The sequence below is a fragment of the Oryzias melastigma genome, linkage group LG18, assembly GCF_002922805.2.
Source record: "Oryzias melastigma strain HK-1 linkage group LG18, ASM292280v2, whole genome shotgun sequence".
Taxonomy (NCBI): domain Eukaryota; kingdom Metazoa; phylum Chordata; class Actinopteri; order Beloniformes; family Adrianichthyidae; genus Oryzias; species Oryzias melastigma.
In genome coordinates this window covers 10853702-10871942 of record NC_050529.1, presented here as the reverse complement: position 1 = coordinate 10871942, position 18241 = coordinate 10853702, and the positions used below count along the sequence as shown (strand labels likewise).

At 38.7% G+C, this 18241-nt stretch overlaps 1 protein-coding gene across 6 annotated transcripts in view; it reads left to right on the top strand.

Moving 5' to 3' along the window:
* Window positions 1-12457, top strand: part of ppargc1a (peroxisome proliferator-activated receptor gamma, coactivator 1 alpha) — a 369523-nt gene extending 357066 nt beyond the window's left edge. For all 6 annotated transcript variants that reach the window (XM_024287565.2, XM_024287564.2, XM_024287567.2 and 3 more), the window contains 3 exons: window positions 2562-2683; window positions 2923-3074; window positions 9258-12457. In XM_024287565.2, the coding sequence (XP_024143333.1) occupies window positions 2562-2683; window positions 2923-3074; window positions 9258-9361 (378 nt within the window). In that variant the 3' untranslated portion in view covers window positions 9362-12457. The remainder of the gene's footprint in view (window positions 1-2561; window positions 2684-2922; window positions 3075-9257) is intronic.
* The last annotated feature ends 5784 nt before the right edge of the window (window positions 12458-18241 follow it).

Sequence of the window (18241 nt, the reverse complement as noted above, 5' to 3'; positions counted from 1 at the left end):
TCGGCACGCACGCGTCTTCCGAGGAGTCAAACATTCATGAGCAGTCGAGCTGTCAGACGAGGTTTGGGAGGCCACGGATATGAAAGCGTCTGTCTCCCCCACCCCTTCCAACACCATCCATAGCTTCTCTCTTTGCACAAAAGCAGCCCTCAGGGTGCCGTCAAGAAAAGACCACCTATTTATCACTTGTCAGCAACAAAATCTCTTATTCAGCATTTATGTAGTCTCAAACAAAACCAATGGAAAAAGCACAACGGTAATCCGGAGTTAAATTGTATTGTTCTCAGCTACAGTATAAGCCGAATGAGCAAAGGTGAACTTTGAGTTTAGCACGAGGCAACTCATTTCCATCCCTGCTCCTGCAGCGGGCCTCAGTGGACTTGCCCTAGTAATGGCAAGTAAATGAATGAATAAATAAACAATAGTTGAGGTAGACGATGGCCCCAAGACTCAACTGGGTTATATGATTAGCCAATGCAATTAAAAAGCTCAAAAGTAACTGCAGCCGGGTGCAGGTTGCTACGAAATTATTTCAACATCGACATTGAGGTTTATAGAAATGTTTTTTTTCCTACTGAAATTAAAGTTACACTCTGTTTATCTTTTGATCTATTTTTAAAGCGCTCCCAGGAGTCTTTTAACTATGATGATGTCATATTTAGACAAGAATTAAAATGTTTTCTAGGAAATATTTTCTGCAGAGCGGCATTTATTTGATAGAAATTTGCCTCTGAGTTGCGGATTTTGGTTCAATGTCTGCCTCCACTTCCCATCATCCATCTGTTTACACTTTCTCCCGCTAGCTTACAGTCCCTCACATCCCCCAATCTAATGTAATATTGGAGTTATCAAGCCGTACAGGTTTTTCAGCTCAGACACAGAAAACAAAGATGTTAATGGATCTATTTAGCCTCGTCTCCTCTGAGTGGTCGGGTATTTTTAGCATTTTTATTGTAAAATGGACCCGTTAAACAGTACAGAACCGTACCTCTTGGGCGCCCCCATTGGTTGTAGGTCCATTAAAAAAAGGCGGAGCTGCTGTAGCCACCCGTTGATTGGCACAAAGTGATGCTAACATTAGAAAGTGCTAATATAGCTGGCTAATTTTAGCTGTTTCCAACTTTTGTAAGCCTTCGGATTTTTGAGGTTTCCTGTGAACTCTTTTGGTCACAGGTCTATATTAAAAATGCCTGCAAATAACAGCAAGTTCTTGTCTGCAGTGGAACTGCAAAGGTTTGTTGCCATCCTTGGCGGCGATGTAATACAAGGTAGGCTAGCGGTCTACACCACGGGTGCGCCGTGAAAAGAAACCACTCAGTGGGAGCGAAGCTTAACTGAGTGGAAATGTGCATCAGAATTAACTGGATCGTACCGTACTAAACCACTCAGTGGCTTTTGTCTACAAGTGATTGCTTCCACATGGACCTATAGGATCCTGTCGATTGTTTCTACGTCACCGCTACAAGTTATGTGAAACTGCATTTTTTTTGTCTACTCCTGAATTACAACAATTTCAACAATGAAATACTCAGAAAATTTTATTTAGGTTTATTTTTCTTAAAATATGTCCTCCATCATGAGATAAAGGCTTCAAGAACATGTTAAAAACACAATTTTCTTTAAGGTGGGTCTTCGATAAACCAAGAGCAGCTTCTCTGTAATGGGGCTGTAAACATAAAAGCTTTTCTGACTTTAAACTTAGTCCCCATGCTTTGTGGTTTAGAGTCACATAAGAAGGAGGCCTTTAAAAGGATCTCCAAACTCCACCATTTGATCAAAGGTTCTGCTTCTGGTTGGTGAGCTGCACAGAGACAGAGGGAGAGGACTGTGGGGTTTCCAGGCTGCAGTTCAAATACAAAAACGTTATCGGATGTTCCAGAAAAAACAGACCCTTTTTCTTTGTTCTGTTTTTAAAAATGACTCAAAAAATGAAAAACAGTTCGATTCTCGTGGAAGAGTTTCAGACACAACATAGAAAAGCATAAATAAGTAGAGTGAAGTGCAGTGGGTGTGGCCAGAAACTTCCTGTTCAAAAGGTAAAAAACGTCATCATCCCATCAGTGATGTCCTGTAATACCAACATTTTATGGTTTATTTTTTTTTCAATGTTTCATTTAGATTTCAAGAAATTACTTCATTTTCCTTTTAATTCTGTATTTTCAATTGTTTTTTTTATTTCTAACATGTAATGTCTTCTTTTTTTATATATATGTTTTGCTTTTTTATTTGTAGATGTAATCTGTAAAATGTTGAAATATTTGTTGATGTAATTTGTTTCTTTTAAAAATGGTTTAACAAATTAAAAAAGGTAAAATTCTCCTTTTAGACATAAAGTATAAGATCAGTATAAGATCATACACAAGTAAAAAATGAATAAAAGCAGGAACATAAAACAAAGTGCAGGCTATTTGGAGGTATTTTAAATGTCTTAAGATGGAATAAGTTGGTCTAATAAAAGCATTAAGAAGGACAGAAAGTAAAACTGTTTCCTGAAAATCAGCTTCAGTTTCAAAGGTGTGATCAGAAGAAACAAACCTGTCTCTGCTCTGTCTCACAAACAGGAGGAGAGAAGGGTGGTGTACGTGGGGCGACTGAGGTCCGACTGCACCCGGACCGAGTTGAAGCGCCGCTTTGAAGTCTTCGGAGAAATTGAGGAATGTGCAGTGAACTTGAGGGATGATGGGTAAGGCATGATCATTTATGGGTTGGGGTACTCCATGAGTCTAGATTACACTGGAGCAAAACTGTCTGCTGTAACAACAAAACTTTCGGGTGAGGAGCATCTCCTGCGCCCAAAGACACGCTTTCATTGATTCTCTTTTGCATATAAATAGCATGATCTTCATCAAAGACGAGCTCTTGCGTGGAGTCATTGCCATCCCGCAGCTACACTGACAATCTAATTCTTCTCTCCTGGACCAGGGACAATTTTGGCTTCATCACCTACCGCTATACTTGTGACGCCTTTGCCGCCCTTGAGAACGGACACACCTTACGCAGGCCAAACGATCCGCAGTTCGAGCTGTGCTTCGGTGGACAAAAGCAGTTCTGCAAATCCCATTACACAGACTTGGGTAGGTGCAGGTCTTTCTGTTCTATGTGTTGGTCTGTCTTGAAGACTGCCATTAGGAAAAAAAAATATAAGGATGAATCTGTTACTTGTGTGCCTCTGATGAATGACTTCTACTTTAAGAGCGAGACGCCAGAAGGAACGCTGCTCCTCAAAGCATTAGCGCCACTGTTTACAGTTTTATGTACTTATAGATGCCACATACATGCGGGAATTCATATTGAACACTTTACTACATAAGATTAATAGATTTATAGGGAGCGACCATGTTCAGATGTTGCATTACTGTTCCACCAGGAATCTTTCAGATGGTGGAAGTCATAAAATCCATAAGAGGTTCATGGTATTTGTGGCTTCTGATGAAATTGTACTTTGTAGTACCGACTTGTTTTTCTTGGTTCGCTCAATAATCAGTAGTTACAGATAAACAGTCATAAAAAAAAACAACTATTTCTTTAGATATTCTATCAGCTTTCACTTTGATTTGGCAGAGATTTTTACGTCGAATACCCTTGGCGACACAACCCTGTATTTCGTCCAGGCTGGAGACCGGTACAACTCGGCCCTTTCTATGGCTAAATAGTCAAAAATTAAGATTTATTTCCAGTCAACATACAACTTTTTTATCCAAATCATCGTAACTTATTTTGCTTAGGACAAAGCCACTACAACCCGAAAGTCAGGCGGTCTCAATTAGTGTTGATCTTCTTATAAGATAGACTATCAAATTAGACCAAACCTTCTGGAAAGCAGTAGATGAAAATCAGTCTTACTTGAAGCCAAAATTCTTTTAATCGAGTAATTTTTGGCTGGTTTTGGACCAGAACAGCCCAGAAGACTCGACAAGGGCTTGGTTGGCGATAAATGGGCAAACCTGTATGTGGCGCACAGAACTATCAAAGTCGGGGCCCTTTCGGTGAGCCCATAGAGAGAAAAAGTTCATTCGCTTTTTTTTACTAGAATGCTGGGAGATACAGGTGGTAGCAACACGTAAGGGTGAAGTTGATGAGCGTAGGTATGTCGTAAAAAAAACCCTGCACACTACGCAAGGCACCCATTAGTACTACTCAAAGGAGAGTATGAGACGGTAGTTTGTGTGGATATCCTACGGGAGCTTACGCATCATCAGCATTTGTGCATGGTCAAGGAGCCAGTATGCGCATCTTACTAACTACTAGTGTCTGTGTGAGGGCACAGTACATGCAACTCATTATCCTTATAAATTCTTGACCAGACACATTCCATTTTCATGACCTCCCTTGAGGTGTCTGTACAAATCTAAAGGGAACTTCAAGACACACCTGCACTCCTTTTAACCCTTCCACTCTCCAAAGCTTGTTAACATTAAAAGTGGGGTCATCTGGACCCCACAAGACATTGCGCTGAACTTTTTTTTTCAATTATTGTCAATCTTTACTGGTGTACAATGACAGACATGAAGTGTTGTCCACCTTTGTCATGGGAAGGGCTAACACCTCAATGTAAGGGTGGGGTCATCTGGACCCTATAAGAGAGCACAAGGGTTAATATGCAGCCAGCTTGTCTCTCCACTGGTCCCGACAATCCAAAAACTTGCAGCACTCGTAAAGATCCGTTCCCCATAAAGACGCATGTGACTGAAGGTGCATTCACACCGAGCCTGTTCTTGCGACGGAGGCAGGCAGTTTCAATGTTAAGTCAACGGAACAATAAAGCGATCTAAAGTCCCGCGATGCAATTTGAGCGACGGCCGCGGCACGAAGGTCTGCCAGCATCTTGTTTTGAGCAACAAGGCGCAAATCGGGCGCCGCAGCCAGAATTTAAATATTATAGATCAAATATTGCTTATAATAGCTACCATAAACACACCGTCACACTACTTTTTTAATCAGAAGTCGTTCCAAGTAACTTGATTTGACTTCTGTAAAAAAGAAACAAACACAGCAACAAAGAGAAAGGGTGCTCCTCCCCCGCTGTGTTTTGACATCTACTCCACTGCACCTGCGGTCTTTCATCTTTTTCAGCTTTTAAACTGTGTTGTTTGTCTGAAGTGATCAAATGCAAACTATGTAATAAATCACTGGAGTGAAGACGGACATTTTTTAAATTGTATCTTCTGTCTCACAGGAGTATTTAAGCACACGATACAAATCCATTTATTTTCATTTTGTCCTCTTGGTAGGCGCGTCTCCAATAAGCAAAGAGGATCTTCTCATGAGGTTCATTCAGACTTGACACTGACGTGTTTCCACCATTCTAATGGAAACGTTGCAGAGGATTCTAATATAGGAAGACTCTATTGCACATATATGGTACAACTCACTATAATATAATTAACTATCTTCTGAGTTACAGTATTGGTCGAATACATACATTTTCAAGAAAAATCTAACCAGGTTGGATGAAGTGATTAATAATGCAAACAAATCAGTGAAACAGAGGCCTTTTCTTCTGGTGCGATGCTCACATTTGACATATAGATCAAATGATGTATTCTCCTCCCATTTGTCTGTTGCACGAATATTAAAGTCGACATAAAATGCTCCATTATTTCAGGTATTTGTGCAGCCACAAAAGATCATCTTCTCCAATTGATGAATGGTGGCTCTTAATATGGGCTCTGATGTTCGCATTTCATCAGCAGTATGTGAGGTCAGACATTTAAAATGTACAGTTTGGTGAAGGTCAATGGTTTGCTTGAGAGACAATGTGCACTTTTTTTCCCAATAAATGAAGCTGTAGCAACACGTTTTTAAAGCACGTGCTTAAAGCCGTTAGCCTTTTTAAAGAGTATGTGACACCGAGAAACTGTTGCTAATCCCAAAGCCTTGAGGACAGACATTATACTCGGACTGACTAATCCGTCTCATGAAATAGTAAGGCATCTTTCAGCTGCCTCTTTGTCAGAAACAGGCTATCTCAGTCGCCACCGTACTGATAGCATACGATAAAAAGATTGAGAGGAGCGTTTTCGAACAGCGTGGTGTCCAAACCTCTTTTTATCCTTCCTTTTTTTTCTGAGACACTGTCCATTACTTTTAAGTAGAGCACCTGGGTATTTTTCATCCCTCAAGGTGTGCGGCGAGACACAATCCAGCCCTCGGCCATTGCATTAGATCACAACTGGCGTCTCCTGGCTGCCATGGTCATTCCCATTTCTCAAAGGTTGTGGAGTGTGCTGCTGGGCCCTGTAGGGGCCCCATTTGTGAAGCTGTCTGTTGGCTCAGATAAGACACTCTTTATGCATTATCACGTTGATCAAGAAAAACGGGACACATGAAAGACGGATAGACACCGCAACGCAGTTTCATGCTACTTTATTTTACTCTGACACTGCATCTGGAATTCCTTCCCCTTTACTACCTGTATATCAATCTATAATATATATCCATGTTTTGTTTTGAGTACATAAGCTTTTTAGAGCAAGAGTGAAATGATTTTTTTTCAAACTATAGCCACATCTTGGCAGTTACAACAGAAACTGCCCAACTTTGAGGACTGCTCTTTGAGATCTACCACCCTGCTTGTTTTCCAGCTATCCCTGCCTTACTGGCTGCTGATTAGCTGATTCAGAGTATTTAAGGTTCTGATTGACTGAACACATGTGATTCAACAAGCAAGAAGGACAGGGAAGGCTGGCAAACAAGAAGGGTTGTGGGTTCAAGGACCAGGGTTTTCAGTCAAGTTGACGTCTAAGCTTTAGCTATGGTTTAGTTTCATCAATGCTTTGAGAGTCATAGTTTTGTTGCTCTATACTTAAAAAAACAAGCATTAACTGTTGAGGACAAGTCTTAAAATCTAACTTTTGAGTATTATTGGTTCATGGTTTATTCTATCCACTATAGGGAATACCAGATTATAAGGTGCAGCGTCAGTGAATGGTCTATTTTTGAACTTGAAGACGCACCAAACTGTATGGCGCATTAACCCTTGTGGGGTTATCTAAACCCCATAAGACAGTACGTAGAACTTTTTTTTCAAAGATTTTTTTTTTATTTTATCTTCACTGGTGTCCGTGATAGACATAAAATCCTGTCTACCTTTGTCCACCTTTATAATGGGAGGGATCACACATCAATGTAAGGGTGGGTTCATCTGGACTCCATAAGAGAGCACAAGGGTTAATAGGGCACCATGTACCTCTCGCAATCACTTAAACATCAGGAATGGGCTCAGTATCGTAGGGCACACTGGAGGTTTTTGAGAAAAATTAAGGCTTTTAAGTGCGCCCTATAGTGCACAGACTACAGTACTCACAGACCGGTCCCCTTTACTTTTTTTAATGGAAGCGTGCAGGTAATTTGGTGGCCAAAAAACTTGATTTTTGATTTCATACTTGATTTTTACTTCACCCCCATAACAGCAGGATCAGGTTCACACATTTTCCTTCACTTGCTTTTCCAGCTGCAGGTCAAGAGAAAACGTCTAAAACAACAAGTTTAAATTCACACTATGACAATTTATTTGGATCTCAACCCTAAAATGTTATCAATGATAACAAATTTAATGGCGTGGGACTGTGGCTTATATGAAGGGGTCCTGATCCTGTGACTACAAATCTAGCCCAAATCAACCATTTGTCAACTCGACAACATTCTTTTTCCCAAAACATTTTGACTTATTTTAACAAAAAGCCCCCCACCCCCCACTTGACCCCCCAAATTTTGAGTCAATATCAGTATAATAATTGACAAAAGTCTAAGAAACTCATTTGAATTCCATAGTAAATGTGCATATTTGTTGTCTTTCAAGAATTTCTATACTTTTTTAAATACGTCTATATATAAATAACAATTCAAAAAAATGTAAATATATATTTTTGATCTTTCTTTTGTAATGGCCTTTCACTGTAGTTCTTATTTGTCTTTCAAAGTCTTCTGCCCCCTCCGACTGGTTGTGCACAAAATGTTTGAGCTCTGCCAGTGCCTCTCAAACTTCCTTTATTTATTTATTTTTGGTTTTGTTTTTTTTATTTTTTGCTGCCTACGTTAAATGTTTTTTAATAATTTTGACATTTCAAAACCTAAAGAAAGATCATTTTTGAATCTTCGGAATTTGAGATAAACTTGTTTGGATGTTCACCCAAGTGAAGTGTTTTGATTTATTTCTTCCTGTGTTGCATATATAACCCCATAAATCATCAAACTGGAGAACAAGTTTACTTTTAAAAATGTACAGATTGACTATTATCAAAAATAGTGTGATATAACAATGCATTCTCTCTCCCAACTCTCCCAAAGCTTAACTTTTTGATGTTTTGGGTGTCCCCAACTCATTGTTTTTTTAATGTGCTGGCTGTTCCCATTAAATCACGGGTTCCCAACCTCTGGGCTGCGAACTGGTATCAGTCCAAGGACTGCTTGGTAACCGGTCATAGACAGGAAAAAAATGCAAATGCTAACAAGGGGTCTCCAACCTTCGGGACGTGGACCGGCACCCTAACCCGGTACCTGTTCTGCGTCCATTACCGCGTCTCGAGGGTTGGAAACCCCTGATTTAATGGTAACAGCGAGAGTGTCAAAAAACGACAAGTTGGGGACACCCAAAATGTCAAAAAGTGATACAGAGGGAGCCTGAACTATACGTCCATATATGACGAGTTGGAAGTGAGAATGCGTAGGATATAATGTACATTATAGTACATAATAGTAAAAAGAAATGAGACAGACTATACCTTTGTTGTACAGTTTTAAATACAAATATTAATATAGAGAGAGAGACATTCTAGCATAACTTTGTCTCATAGTTAAAAAAAAAGCCAGCTTTGTTTTCCAGAGATTTCTGCTCCGGCATCCAGTTATTTATTGACATATTTTTTAGCATGTTGTTATTGGTTCACATGAACCCAACTCACACATAACTGCTCACCCTTTAAGTCTGACAGGCTATACCGGCTTGTGCATTAACCTGCAATTTCTGTCAACTTTTCATTTTCCTGTTAATGATTTTTGGGGAAGTTTGATACCGCTGCACGTACTGTAGAGCCAAAGACAAATACTTTTGTGTGTCAGGAGAACGCCTAATGAGAATGGCTTCATAACAGCATAGAAACTATCCGATTAGCACCGGAGCCACACATGACCGAGCACTAATAGCAAGGGCAGAATATTCCGTGAACTCCGTTCTCTCGGAATTCCAGGGTGAACCGTATACTTTCAGAGAAACCCCGTTCTGCTCAACACTAACAGCCCTCTTTTGTCCTTTCCAGACTCCCATACAGATGACTTTGATCCAGCCTCCACGAAAAGCAAGTATGACTCCATGGATTTTGACAGTTTGCTGAGAGAGGCTCAGTGCAGTCTGCGAAGGTAACCGGTCGAGTGGCGCCCGCTGTCTGTCGCAAAGAGGGACTTTGTATACCTCACTCTTGTTTCTCGCTCCTTTGATGATGAGACAAGACTACCAGAAGTTCTACGCTCTGTCATAGAGTATGTAAGAATAAGTCTATAGACCTATATCATTATAAATGAATATATTGAAAATGAAGTTTACATGAACATAGCTGCTGAAGAGCTGCAAAGGGACATCTCATTCTGGGAGAGCCAGTGAAACCTGAAAACACGGGGTTTGATGCACTCTACTGCTGTAGAACCACCAGTGAACGAAGAAGAAAAAAGAACTTGTATCTGTTTTTCTCCAAGCACTACAGTACCCGCAATCCTTTTTGTGGGGGAAGACATGCAGCCTGTTTTAGCCAGATGTTTTTCTTTTTTGCCTTTTAATTTATAAATATATATTTTTCCTTTGGAATCTGGTGTTTGGATCTGGTTGTTACATTACAAGCAAAGAGTATGAAGTTGTATCTTGGAGGTAAAATTCTCAAGGTAAAATTGTTGTCTACATTTAAGGAGAAATGTAGCCGTGTATTTACAAATACTATAAAAATGAATATTTTTATTTTATGTACATATGAAAGTTCTTTATTTGTTACAGCTATGCACTGTAAAACACAGCCTTTTTTAAAATGAAGAGAAAATTTCTTAATTCAGAATGTCGATCTGTAGTCGTGACAATACTGTAAAACATATTGTACACCTACATGATGTTTAGAAGACCTGCTATGATTGTAGAAATGGGAAAAGAAAAAAAAATGTTGTGTCTGATTGCTCAGTTTTGGGGGAGCATGTGAACAAGTGTCTTTTTTTACGTTATTTTCTTGGGGAAAAGAAAAGTCAACCATTTTTAAAGTTTGTTAATCAGTGTTTTAGTGTTTTTTGCTTAAACAGAAAAAAAATGTAAAATGCATTTTTAACATGTTTTTCATGATTGTAAAAAAAGGTTACTCCATCTTTCCCCACATTTGTAATTAAGTTCTTACTCAAACAATCAGAATATATGCAGTAATATATATATATATATATATATATATATATATATATATATATATAGTCTATATAAATATAGACAATTTGTTTGATTGAGTTTTTGATTTATTTTGCCTGTAAAAGACGATTCTGCTGTCAAATATTTTTAATCAGTACAAGCATATTTATGTATTTATTTGAATCAAAAAATATTTATGGTCCCCATTTTTATGGTGTACCTCATGAGATTTGTTTTTTTGCTATTTATGTTATGTCTTGATTTTGTTATTTAACTTGCAATCACTAGACAGGGTGTACAGCAAATGATTTGGTGGGATAGTATTACCTTCTATGCCTTTTTCAAAACAGTGAAAACATTCAAGCTAATCAGTTTGGCCCTTGGACTCTTTTTATCCTGTTGGCAGTTTGTCTCCACTAATCAGTCCGATCATCAGCACCTAACTGGGTTTTCTTCCATACATATAGACACAAGACACGAAGCAATAAAATTATTTTTGCAGGAAAATTTTGTTGCTCCGCTGTGTAAACGTGCTGCCATCACTCCGCTCATGCTCGATTATGTGAATGCCAAACTAAAGTTTACAATTTCTTTTTCCAGAATTTTTTAAAGATCTTGTATTTGATGTACAATACCTATAAATACATATAAATATATAAATATATATATAAATCATTATTATTATTCACAATTACAAAGGATAAATGATAATGGCGCTCATAAAATAAATCAGAAAAATAAGGATATAAAAAGCAATAAATTATTTTTTAGAGTTGCATTTTAGCTCCTATTGTGTGAGTTTTTTGGACTTGACCCATTACCCAGTCGCTGGTAGTTAAGATTCCTCCATTCCAGTATGTCGGCGAATTCCCCCCCCCCTACGTCACGTGCGGTGAACACTTGAATGTCCCCTCTCCCCGCCCCCGCTCTTCCCTTTAAGATGTACAGTAGCTGAGTCTTATGTGATTGTTATGCACGCATTACCTTGTGACATCTGTGCAAACGTGACTGACTCTTTACTCCACCCTGTGTGTAAAAAAATGTGTCGAGTTGAAACTGTTTGTTGTGTAGTGCATGGCTTTTACGGGACAGCAGTCAGTACAGCCTCAACCGTTTTGGATATCTGCCTCTCAGCCATCTGAGCTGGCAGAGCTTAAATGACTTTCTATTAGCCTAGAAGACGAAAAAAAAGAAGAAAAAAAATTACTCAACAATGTATCGCATGCCGCACCCTTCCACTACACACACACACTCCAGATATCACAGCGCCGTCAACGTGACATAAAAGGTAACCTTGCGGTTTCTGGTTCAATTAATATCCCGTTTCTAGCTCAGGCCAAGTAATGAGAGAACCAGCTTCCATCACAGGAAGAAAAAGTCTTTTGTGTAAAAGCTTTGCTGATCACAGACTTCCTTTCATGGAGTTTGACTGAGGAGACAAGAAAATGCTAATTTTTATGATGCAAAGAGGTAGGAATTGGTTCAGGGAATGATCAGAACAAAAAAAATCTTTTACCTATATATTAGAGATTGTTTTACTTTTTTATTCTTTTATTTTCTCTCCTTTGTTTTGCTGTCTGTATAGCGTTTGGGTAATGGTGTCGTGTCCCATTTGATAGATGTGGCTTTAATCATTGTAATAAATGAAGAAAAAAAAGCTTTGTAAATTGCATAGAGTAGCAATATATTATAACACCTCCTGGTTCCAATTTCAGCTGTGGCAGACTTTTTAATAATATGACCCATTGAGTACTTTGCCACTGCTTAAACGTTTGTTGGGTAATCTTGTTTCCTTTTGGAAGGACAAAATGTTTATTGGCAAATAATATGTGTGTGTGTGTGTGTGTGGTTTTCGGTTGGTATGTGTGCGTTTCTGAATGTGTGGGGGTGGGGGTTGTCGCTTTGGGTTGTTACCTGTTTGTGTCCTCTCCACGTTGCCTTCTGCCAAGTCCTTACCAATGCCTTTTGTGGTTCTACCTATTGTACGACTTTTTTGTGAACTTTATTTTTTATGTGCAATTGTCATCAGCCTCACCATGCCAATAAAGGGAAATGTGTTTGAACAAAAAAAAAAAAAAAAAGAAAGCGTGTATCCTTTGAGTGTTATCTTCCGTCCCTTGAAGTGATAAATGTCCCTTCATCAGGCGACGTTGTACCTCTTTCAGGTTGGAAAATGATTGGGATTCGCGATTCCTATCATCATTCCAGGCCTTAAAATGTTCGATTTAAAAGTTAAGAAATCTTCAAAAGTGAATCCCCTCCCCCCACTGCTTCATATCAAAGTGTAGAAAGAACGCTGACAGACGAGGAGAAACGACACGAGTGCATCAGCACATCTGTTTCTTTGTAGTTTCTCTCTGGAAATAAATAAAGAATCCCTCCTAATTTAGAGCTTTTCTTCACCGAAATCTGATGGGAGAAAACCCCGCAGTCATTCTGCCGGCGTCCATGGCTCGCCTCAGCGTTGTAAATATGCGAGTTAATTAAAAATAAAGTTGGGGAGGGGGATGGTGGGGGGACAATTTCATTAAGGCAACATAGTGACTTGATGGTGTGCTTGATATTCGGTCGGGCTTCATTAGGACACGACTTCGCCGGGGACCAGACGGCGGAGCTTCCACCACACAGGTGCAACAGAGAAATATGGGAGAAATGTGCATTAAACTTTAAGGTTGGGGGTCTGATTGTGTTTTTTATTAAGGGCTCTGTTTAGCCCCGGAGAAGAGAGCAGCCGGCTTTCATTTCGGCTCGGCCGCCGTATTACAGCAGGAGGTCTCCCTGTGCTTGCCCTTTTTACAGAATGAAACTGTCCCTCTGCTCGCTGCCAGCCTTTTCTTCCCCCACCTCCTTCCCTTCTATATGTCTTTTTTTATTATTATTAACTAGCAGATAAGCAGCTATCTCCTCTCCAGTTGGAAGTAAGTAGTAGCCTTGGAGATAATGGGGTTTGATGTTGCCGGGTTCTCTGTTGGGACAAACACAGACACAGATGTTGCTGCTGAGCTGTGCGGCTCTATTTTGTTTTTTTTTGTTTTTTCTATTCTTTCCCTGACATTTAGCTGCAGCTGCGTAGCTGAAAACTCTTGAAATCCTAAAAATGGCACTGATTATGCAGCCTTTGTTTCCTGCAAAATGACAAGAAAGTGCAAATGGTTTGTGATTTAGTGGCCAAGAAGCAGAGAGCAATTTTAAGATAAAAAGCTTTCTCATTTTTTAGCATTTTTTTTAATAACCTTGTTTCCCCAGTGTATCTTTTTTTCATGCCTCTCTCAATATCAGGAAAGCAAGACAAGGGGGAGTGGACTCGGTAACAACAGTAAACTACCTGAGAGTATGTAATTAAAGCCTTTGGGGTGGAACATGAGAAACACTACCGGCAATTTACTTACAAAAACATCCAGTTTTGTATATTATAAGGATTTTTTTTGGCTTGCTTTTTCAAAACCACTATCCAAGCTAAACCCTTTTTTTACCAACTCAAGTTTTTTATTGGGTTTTGACTTATCAAATGACATCTACACATGAAAAATAAACAGCATTTTACAGGTCAGGTTCCAGAAACAAAAAGAAACAAACAAAATAAAGAGAGTGAAACAAGACAGGATACTATTGTAAATGTGATTATTATATTAAAAAAACAAGTAAAATTATTAAATTATTAATTTCATTTACATGACGAATTAGAAATAAAAAGCAAATTGTATATTGGAATCATTTATCTTACAGTAATATGGTCCCAAAGTGTCCCAAATTAATAACTCTAAACTTTAAGTAACTATAGCTTCCAAAAGGAACCATTACGTCAGATTTATATAAGTCCTTCTGAAATGCGTCTTTATTGTATCTCGTGGTCGCATGTTCGAATTCCCTCCCTACTCCCTTACTACTAAGAAAAAACTATATATTACAGGACTATCTAGTGCCCTAGGTTATAAAACCAATTCAGACACAATGCTGACTACTTTTTCTTTTTTGAACTATCAAGTATCATTACAGATTTCACAAAGTCAAAATCCAATCAATACGATCATTTTTACGTCTTTTTATTAATCCACTGTGTTCTGGCGATAAAATGTTGATCGTTTATTTAAAAATACACTGTCTTCTTGGTGTGAGAAATTAAACGGATGAAGCTACTTGGATAAGTGGCAAAACTTTTCAAGAGGAAAAGACAAGAAGTCCAGACGCTACCACTCTACTTCAAGACAACGTCACCGGGATGAATAAGAGTCATTGTGGAAAACTGAAATAAAATAGAACTACACTTTTGTTTCAAATATACACGTCTATATGTCTTTGATTATATTTCGTCTCAAACAAAACTTTTTTTAGAGTGATTTTAAATCAATCTTATCATGTTACTGCATATTCAAGATTAAAAATGCAGTCAAATAGGGTTTTTATTGATGGGTAAGTCAAACCGTCTGCTTTATAACAACCCGGTATAAATAACTGTTAGGTATGTTTGTCCAGTCAACTGACTGCTTTGGACAAAAGCCATAGTTCGGTGATATTAGATCTGACCATGAGTATAACAACCATGAAAATGAAAAGTTTAACTTAAATGTGCCCATTAAACCACTGAGTAATGTCATTTCCACCATCTGTTTACAGAACCAATACTTTCATATTAGAAATGGTCTAAAGTCATAAGCTTAATGATCCCAGTAAAGTTTGTGGTTATTTAAGGCATGGTCCTTACATGAATAACAAATACAATTGAATTAACAAATGCACCCAAAGTGGATTTAAAAGTCTCAGATAAATTTACAAAATTTAGAATTTTATGAGAAAGTTCTACTAGTATTAGATGAATCTAAAAGTAAATCTGATGTATTGTGTAGAATCAGTGCACATGTAGCCTTTTTTACCTTGTCATTTGAAGATCATTACCTGTAAATAATGAAAACACACAAACAACACTGGTGTTAAGTCAAGCTTAAGTTTTTTTTTGTTTTTGTTTTTTTAAATAGGCATCTAAATACAGCTTCTCAGCAGAGGGAAGCTTGAGGTGCTCTTGAGTCCATAAGAAGACAGCTGTTTTTAACAAAAAAAAAAAAAAAACAATGTGGACCAATACCAGCAGATGACACAGTACCCAAGTCATAGTTGACAGTGGAAACTTCACACAAGACTTCAGTCACTGTGAATTAACGAAAAGATGTGGCTTTCTCTCCCTGTAACTCTCCCACTATCCTAGGCATGTTGATGTTGGGAGTGGGGTCTTCTGGACCCTACAAAATAAGGCGCTGAACTCTTTTTTTTTCAATGATTTTCAAATTTCACCGATGTCCTATGACAGACATGAAGTCCTGTTCACCTTTGTCATGGGAGGGATAACACATCAATGTAAGGGTTGGGTCATCTGGACCCCAAAGATAGCACGAGGGTCAAAGGACACCAATGACTGTCTTATGGACATCAGTCAAATAAGAAGTCTTTGCCATGACTGCATAGTCTACTGATACAAACTGAGAAGCCATTTAACGGTTCAGAAAACCTTTGTAAGTTTAAGTTAATTAACTGATTAAATTAAGAGTTTCACAGATTTAAATGACTATCAAGTTTTGTCTTTTTTCCAATTTTTGCGTTATTTATTTTTTATTTTTTTAGATACACCTACACAGGTAATTTCGAAAATGTTTGGACTGTTTCTGGACATCAAACTAGAACGGTGCAAATATAACAAAATCAGTGGCTTTCTTTGCAGGTTTCTTCTCAACTTTGCCATTATTAATTCATGTAAACACTTACTTGAATGGAATTGGGGTCTTCAACCAGAGGTCTGGCAGCTTGAGGGTCCTTAGGAATACAGTAGCTTAGGTCTTCCAAGGTAAGCTCTCTTGTGAACAAAGATTTCAAATGTTTTTTATTTAGTTTTTTTCTATCTGCTGGAACCATTCTTCCAGTTTGGGGGTCACAGCCCCTAGTGTCCTATGTACCACTGGGATCACTGTTGCCTTCACCTTCCACATATTTCCAACTCTTCGCTCAGCTCTAGGAATTTCTCAATCTCCATGACTTTTCCAAATGTCACTATGTGTTTCTTCTCTGTCTTGTCCAGCACTTTGTCATCTCTTAGCCACATACTACCTTTTGGAGACATTTCCATCTCCCCCACTTGATCATTATATTTGATGTTTACCCTGCCTATTAGTATCTTCTGTTCTGCCATGTGTTACCAATGGGAACACACACAATCGGATTTGGTGGAGAACTGGCCTCAGTCTCAAATGTACCTCTTCAATTGGGCAGACAAGGCTGTAAGACTTGTCACAGGTATGGACAGTTGATTGTACATCTTACAACTCTTCATCACACCTTTCTGAAGTTCCGATAGGTGGCTGTGTGATGCCTTAATCCTTGTTTGTCTTCAACTTTTTACAGGATTATCTCTATAAATATGAGCATGGATGGAAACTGCCTCTCTATTTGTTCATCTCTTCAAGCTGTTGCTCCCTCTCTAGATGTTAGCTGTCTAAGTCAGTGTTTCCCAACCCTGGTCCTCAGGGAACACCGTCCTGCATGTTTTCCATGTTGCCCTGCTTAAACACACCTGATTTAGCTCATCATCGGGCTCTGCAGAAGCCTGATAATGACAGTCATCAAAGGCAAGTGTGCCTGAGTGGGGTAGAATTGAAAAATGCAGGACAGTGTTCCCTGAGGACCGGGGTTGGGAATCACTAGTATAAGTACTTCCCACATTCCCTTCAAATAGCCTCTCTCACTAGGGTATAATGCTTTGAAATACGTTGGAACGTTCCAGTAGTAGTTTCAGATCCATTTCTTTCTTTTGTAACCCGTGTGCTGTCCTAGGTATGTTGACGACACAAAACAGTGCTTTGAACTTTTTTTTCCAATGATTTTTGATTTTCACTAGTGTCCGTGGTAGACATAAAATCTTGTCCACCTCCATCCACATTTTTCATGGGATAGATAACACGTCAATGTAAAACTAGGGTCATTTGGACCCCATAAAATAGCACAAGGGAGTTACCTAAACTTGGTACCCAGTATCGAGCTTAGTACCCAGGTCTCCTAGGTGAAAGGACTAGATCTTACCACTACTATAGTCAATGGAGAGTGACCCTTAAGTCTCCATAGGACAAATAAAATAAACCATTTTTATTTATATTATATGCTCTATATGCCATTTTGTCTGGAATACATTTCAATATGTGTCCTCCATTTCTGCAGAACACTTCTTTCTGGATTTCTGTTTGTATTGGTGTTTGCGATACGACCATCAGGATGATTACAATTTGTTGCTCTTTAATCAAATGTTTTCTCTGGAATATAAAGAAATACATGTTAGAACCATCTATGTGTGGAATGTATTACTGTATGTCTCCTACTGTATGTATGGAGACTTATCCTGTATATATCATTATGCACTACAAACTGCCTATTTATACATTTACCATAATGAAGAATCAATCAATTGCCAGGATTGTCAGCAATCGTTGATCCTCAAAGTAGAGGTAAGTCAACAGGATTTTGCCAGAACTACAAGCGACAATCAGACACATTTAATGTGGCAGGAAGCCGTTATTTCATTCCAATTGCACATATCTATTAGAGATGACTGACTTATACGGGTTGTGGCGTCCTCCTGCGATCTGACTTGATCAGGAAAACAGAGCTAGATCTGGACCTCTCTCGCATATTAAAGCTTTTGCTGTTTCTGAAGTGTACAAAAAGCACTTCTGGATTAATCATGAGCAGAATGAACCTCTTGATTTAGTAAAACTCACTCTTTGTTAGTGTTTCCACCATGAATTCTTTCATAAGCCACCTTATGGAGAAAACGATGGCAGTGCTTTTTAGGATAACAACCCCCCCAATCCAGCATTCTAGTTTCAGCACTTT